Raw genomic sequence first — 6,285 nt, 5'->3', positions numbered from 1 at the left:
TCTTGGTCTCCCCAGAGAAGGGCAGCACCCCCTCGCCCGGTTCCCCGGTGAAGACCCTCTTCTTCCATCCCTCAAAAACTACTGCTCAGGACCTTGCACACGGGTGCTCGGTAATATCTGTTAATGTGCTTTGCTGACTTGATTTCATGTACACATAGTCTCTCGACTCTCTTCTCCCCCATCACCTATTTCTGTCCTTTGCCCTCCCTCACAGCCCCCACGGAGCCTCCACCTAGACCCCCAACTGCCTCTAAGCCGAACACCTTTTCCCGCTTTTTCCCCCTCAACACTTGGAAACTTGGGGCCCCGCATTCCCCATTACCCAATCTTTGTATTAGTGCCAGCCAAAGTCTCCCGGTTGCTAAGGGCAACGGCGGGGCTGGGAACAGCAAGGCCCAGAAGGGAGTTGTCATGGTTTCCGCTCCTCCTCTTTCCCCTCCACCTTAGGCACCGCCCCGCCTCCGCACCCCTCGGCGCCGGCGCCTACGCAATACGCTGGGGTGGAAGCCAGGCTCCACCTGGCGGAAAAGGGGTGGGGCTGGGGTCCTGTGGCTAAGGGGGAGGGGGCAGGGGAGGGGGCGGGAGAAGGGGGGGTAAGAAAAGGGAAAGAGAGGAAGCGGAGCCGGCCCGTACGGTGGCCGAAGAGGGACGCGCGGTGCCAGAGGCTGCAGGATGGTAGGGAGTGCGAAGCTGGGGGAGGGGAAGTGAGGGGCGTGGGCTACACCCGCTGGGATATCTCGGGGGCCAAAGCCCGAAGGGGCGGTGCACGCCTCCTCCAGAGGTGCCGTCCCCAGGTCTGGAGGGCCTGCGAGGGAAAAGGGGGGTAGGAGAGGAGATCGAGGAAGAAGCGCCACCGCCCCTGGTGGAACTCCCCTTCCCCCCCCCCCCCCCCGCCCGGGTCCGTAGGGACTGCAGGGAGGGGGTGTCCCGAGCCGCGGGAGCCCTGGACCAGCAAGAGGGAGGGGGCCCGGAGCGCCTTAGCGTCGGGCCATGCGTGGGCGTAGGGGTTCCAGTAGGAGGCACAGAAGGCACTCGGCCTGAGCTGCTGGCGCCGGTCTGTGGGGACGGGCTCTGGGCAGAGGATAATGGTCAGCCCCTAGGGAGATGCCTCTGCCCCCCACCCCCCTCCGCCTGAGGGTGAAGGGGGCTGCTTCTTCCAGAGGAACTTTATGGGTCTCAGTAGACACTACGCTCTCGCAAACCCAGGCCGCCAACTCCCTACGACCCACTCTGCCCTCCCACCCTTCCCCAAATCAGACCCTTCCCTTTCTACTCTCAGCACACCGATCTCCCACATGCACATAGGCTCCCCTTCACCACTACCCCCCGGTAATTTCCGGCCCTGCCGCCCTCTTCTGCTGTTCAACCACCCTCACCTTAGTGTCCGTCCATTCAACTGTCCACTTCCCCACCAGCACCAGATTCTTACACTCTTTCCTCCCAACCCAGCACCCTACTTCTTTCTTTAAACCCCAAGAGCCGTTCTCCACCTGCTTCTGTTACCCCGAGTCTGTTGTGTAGCTTGCCCTCATACGTAATACACTATCCACCATTCTCTTGTCTGCTTTACCTTTTACCACCACCCATTTCCTTCCCGTGCCACCATAATAGCATACTCCATAGCCCACAGAGAGGAACCCACTGAAAGAGACAATTGACAAATCATACAGGTGGTATCTTTAATAGTATTAGGCTCCTTAGAGCGGGAAAGACAATGTTATCCTCTATTTCTCCACTTTCCCTCCTTCATCCTCCCCAAATTTCAGTCAAGATCTACCATCCAACCTGGAAAATTAAGTATGGCTTAACCTACCTAACGTTGCCTTTTTTTTCCCAATGAAGAAACAGTCCTATTCAAGTTTCTAGACGACTTGATTCCTGTATCTTGAATGACTAGGGGGTCAGAAGTGGGACAACCAAGGGAATGGTATTAGAAAAGGGAAATTATAAAGCTGTATATGTAGACTCTCAAAGGGAAAGGGGGTTGGAGAGAAAAGGGTTAAGAGGATGTGAGAGTTAAGTGCCTGAGGGGAATGAGAGCTTTGTGGGAGGAGGGGAAAGAACCTGAATCTAAAAATAGGATATTTAGGGTCTAAGAATCTCAGCATTGTAAAGAACCTCAGGGTTCATCTAGTCCAATCCCCACCCGAAGCAACCCCCTTCTACAAGGACTTTTGGTATTGTGAACTCTAGAAACCTTGAATTGGAGTTAGAAGATCTGGGTTCAGATTTCTGTTCTGTGGCTTTCTACCCATTTCACCTTGGGCCTCAGTTTCCTTCTTCTGTAAAATGATGGATTGGATCAACTTAGAGGTACTTAACCTGAGGTCCATGAACTTATTTTAAAAAATATATTTTGATGACTATTTCTACATAATTGGTTTCCTTTCCAATCCTGTGTGTTTTATTTTTTGTATTTAAAAATATTGTTCTGAGAAGAGATCCCTAGGCTTCCCCAGATTGCCAGAGAAGTCCATGACAGGAAAAAAAAAGGTTTAGAACCCCTGCACTAGTTGATTTTAAAGATCCTTTCTGCTATACAGTCCCTATCTATCTGCAATCCTGTGATTACAGACAAGTGGTCTTCTGGCTTATGGTGATGACTTCTATTAGGGAACTATCTACTGAGGCAGACTATCCCACTGTTGGAAAACTGTTGTTAGGACTTTTTTCATTATCTTAAGCGAAAATCTGCCTCCCTGAAACTTTCACTCATTGACCCTAATATTGCTCCCTGAAGAGAAGGTTAAGTCCTAGAAATCTGTATACTGGGGGGGGGGGGGAGAGAAGAGGGGGGAAGGAGAGGGAGGGAAAGAAACAGGATTCCATGGGTTAGGAATAGGAGACTTGGAGGCTAGTATACATAGTTTCAGCATTGTGTATCAGACCTTCATATCTGCAAACACTACTACCCCCTCCACCCCACCCCTAGATGCGGTTCATGCTGCTGTTCAGCCGGCAGGGGAAGCTGCGGCTGCAGAAATGGTACCTGGCTATGTCAGACAAGGAGAGGAAAAAGATGGTTCGAGAGCTTATGCAGGTCGTCCTGGCCAGAAAGCCCAAGATGTGCAGCTTCCTGGAGTGGAGAGACCTCAAAGTTGTCTATAAGAGGTGATACCCAATTCTTAAAAGCCCCTATTCTCGTCTCACATTTGCCTGGGTCCTGCTGAATGGGCATTTGGAGATGTGGAACAGTATGTCTGAGAGAGGAGGGGCTGTTTCAGGACTAAGTCCCTAAGATTAGGCATGGGGAATAGGTGGGGACTGAGAATAAGGGAGGAATCAGTTTCTGACTCTAGTCTCCTTTCATAACCACACCCTCATTCACAAACTTTTCTCCCCCATATCCCTAAAACCTGCCTTTTGCTACAATATCCTATCCCTGAGCAGCAGGTTCTTCACCCTCTTCCAACCTTATTTAGCAGCCCTTTGTATATTGCCTCTAACCCTCCATTACACACATTCTAATTCCTCTGAGTAGGTAAATGATTCAGGTTTTTGCTGAGTCAGACACAGTAGGTCAGAGGACAAAAAGGAAAGTTTGTGTATATCTTCCCTTGTGTCTGTTCCTAAGATCAAAGGGTCAAGGAGAGAGACCTGGGGGAGGTGTGTCTAGCAGAACCACTCCTCTAACATTACCTTGGGGCCTGTTCCTACAAGATGCCCCAGGAAGTAGTGAGTGGGGTTTGGAAGGAGGGGGTAGAGTGGGAAGGGAGCTGGAGTCTTAAAGATCAGATGCCTGGGACCAAAGACTCAAACAAGTGCTTGGGACTGGAGGGTTAGAACCCCTGACTCCACTATCCTATTCCCCCAGTTGTACGATGTGCCCCTTTCCACAGATATGCCAGCCTCTACTTCTGCTGCGCCATTGAGGGCCAAGATAATGAGCTCATCACACTGGAACTGATCCACCGATATGTGGAGCTCCTGGACAAATATTTTGGCAGTGTAAGTTTCTCCCCATCTTCACCACCTCCCCTCTCTGCCAAAACCAGGGAACCCTTTAGGCTTCCCCCAAGAGGATCAGCAGATGAATTAAGGGCAATGAGAACAGTAATCCCTTTTTATAAAGATTTAAGCCTATTAGCCATGCCTCCTAATAAGCCCTTGGTGGGAGTGGAAAAAGTAGAAATTTACTTCAATACCCAAGGTATGGGCATTAGACTTCAGAATTAGGAAAGACAGCTCAGATCTCAGATTTCAGGAGATGGTGTAAAAGTGTATGGCATTAGTAGAAAAAGAGCTGATTTGGGGGTTAAAGACCTGGGTTTGAATTTTGTCTGTGCCATGTCATGTCTCTGTGACCTAAGGCAAATCACCTAGCCTTTCTGCAATTGAGTTTCCTCAGCTGTTAAATAAGAAAGTTAGACATGATCTGAAATACCCATTCGAGTTCTGGCTCCTAGGAAACTCACACAAAGATTGAGGGCAGAATCTCAGAACTTGGACAGGAACATAAAGAGACTGGAGAGGAAAGGTGGGGGTGGATGGTAAAAGTTCAGGAAAGAGAAGGAGCAGGGATTGTTGTGGGATGAGGGGAAGTTAGCTGAATGAAGGAGAGGTGGGATGAGGAGTCTAGGGCAGGAGCATCATAAACTAAGAGAATATAAAGAAGAGAGTTAGGGGAGGGAAGCAGGATTGGGAGGATCCATCCCCTGATGGCTGATTCCTATTCTCCATCCTAGGATAGTGTTGTGGGAAAACTGCTGAATTTGGAATCAGAGGACCTTAGATTGATTCTCAGCTCTGTCTACCACTTTCCTAACTATGAGCAAATGACTTAAATTTTCTGGGTCACAATTATCCAGAAGGGATTGGATTAGATTACCTCTAAAGCCCCTTCTGGCCCTAAATCTATGTCCCTATGATTTAGGTATGTGAACTGGACATCATCTTCAATTTTGAGAAGGCCTACTTCATCTTGGATGAATTTCTGATGGGTGGTGATGTCCAGGATACCTCTAAGAAAAGTGTGCTAAAGGCCATAGAACAAGCAGATCTACTACAGGAGGTATGGACTGGGGGCAGTGAGAAGGAGAATGGTGGGATAGATTTCCTTTTCTACACCTACCTGCTACTGACAGTGGCTCTTTCCTTCCACTTTATGAGGGTTCTCCAGGGGTTGGGGAAAAGAGAAGTCACCCTATGACATTTGTCCCCTACCTCAAATAACTACGAAGATCAACCTTAGACCTTGAAGACCAAAAGCAAGGTCCTAGAGGAAATACAGAGATCTCAGATTCTTATATTTTCAATTTTTTCCCCATCTCTCCTTGAGAACTAAGGTACCTAACTCCTTAAAAGTGACATAAAGAGAAGAGGGATGTGACCCTGGTTCTCTTCCTTTTATCTTTCCCATATGTCCTCAGTGCCACTTCTGGCCCCCCAGGATGTTAAATTTGGCAACAGTAATGAGGATTTATAGACTGGGGTCAAAAGAGATTAATTATTGGCTCTTCTATTTACTGAGGCCACCAGCCCCCTCTGTGCCATTGCCGACCAGCTTTCTGGTGCAGGATGATGAGTCACCAGAATCTGCAGTGATGAGCAAAGCTGACTGGGAAGGAGGGGATAGGGGAAATGGGAGGGGGGGGGGGCTCAGCTCTTTGGTGGGAGGAAAGGCAAGAACTAAACTGCCTCACACAATGAATGTCCAGATTCTCTACTCAGCCACCCCCTACCTATTCTCCATTAGATTCCCCTTTGCCCATTCCTTATCTTCAGTATAGCCCACTCCCCTTCAAGGACCTGGGAGCCTGACCTTCAGCACTGCCCATACCCTAGTAGCCTTTAGCCATCTCATCTAAGCCCCTAATTCCTTCTGAAATTTGGTTCTCCTGCCACTTGGCACTTAACAGCTAAACCTTATAGCATCATAGATCTAAAGCCATGGGACTTGAAAGCCCATCTAGTATAATCCCCTTGTTTTACAGATGAAGAAACTGAGAGGTTAAGCAGTGGGCCCAAGGTCATCCAGGTAGTCATCATAAGAGGCAAGATTTGAGCACTGAGCCTCTGATTCCAGCCCTATTATTCTTTGTACTATATAACTCTTACTTCCCTAATATCTGTGGCACTCAAGCTTATTGTGCTTAGTTTTTTTTATACTCCTGACTTTGTTTTTTTTAGGGGGTGATGGGCTAAGTGGGATACTCCTACATAGAGTGTGCTGTGGGTGGGGGTTAATGGGGACAGGGGAGCTTCCTTATGGGGAGCTCTCAGCTGTCCCAGCCTTGGCCTCACATTACTTACTTCTCTCTCTCTCTCTCTCTCTCTCTCTCTCTC

The 6,285-nt window shown here is 49.1% G+C and overlaps 1 protein-coding gene across 2 annotated transcripts in view; it reads left to right on the top strand.

Moving 5' to 3' along the window:
• The first annotated feature begins 525 nt into the window (after window positions 1-525).
• Window positions 526-6,285, top strand: part of AP1S1 (adaptor related protein complex 1 subunit sigma 1) — a 6,922-nt gene continuing 1,162 nt past the window's right edge. Inside the window, exons 1-5 of one of the 2 annotated variants that reach the window (XM_069063230.1) lie at window positions 526-675; window positions 2,933-3,111; window positions 3,840-3,948; window positions 4,874-5,011; window positions 5,934-6,081. In XM_069063230.1, the coding sequence (XP_068919331.1) occupies window positions 673-675; window positions 2,933-3,111; window positions 3,840-3,948; window positions 4,874-5,011; window positions 5,934-5,954 (450 nt within the window). In that variant the 5' untranslated portion in view covers window positions 526-672 and the 3' untranslated portion in view covers window positions 5,955-6,081. Of the gene's footprint in view, window positions 676-2,932; window positions 3,112-3,839; window positions 3,949-4,873; window positions 5,012-5,933; window positions 6,082-6,285 lie in introns of those variants that run through there. The other variant, XM_069063229.1, reaches the window with a different exon arrangement.

This window comes from Petaurus breviceps, unplaced genomic scaffold, assembly GCF_028583685.1.
Source record: "Petaurus breviceps papuanus isolate PSGF00001 unplaced genomic scaffold, PetGlider_PUasm1.0 90537, whole genome shotgun sequence".
Taxonomy (NCBI): domain Eukaryota; kingdom Metazoa; phylum Chordata; class Mammalia; order Diprotodontia; family Petauridae; genus Petaurus; species Petaurus breviceps.
Note: the sequence above shows the minus strand (reverse complement) of the source record. Positions and strands in the feature narration are given on the sequence as shown.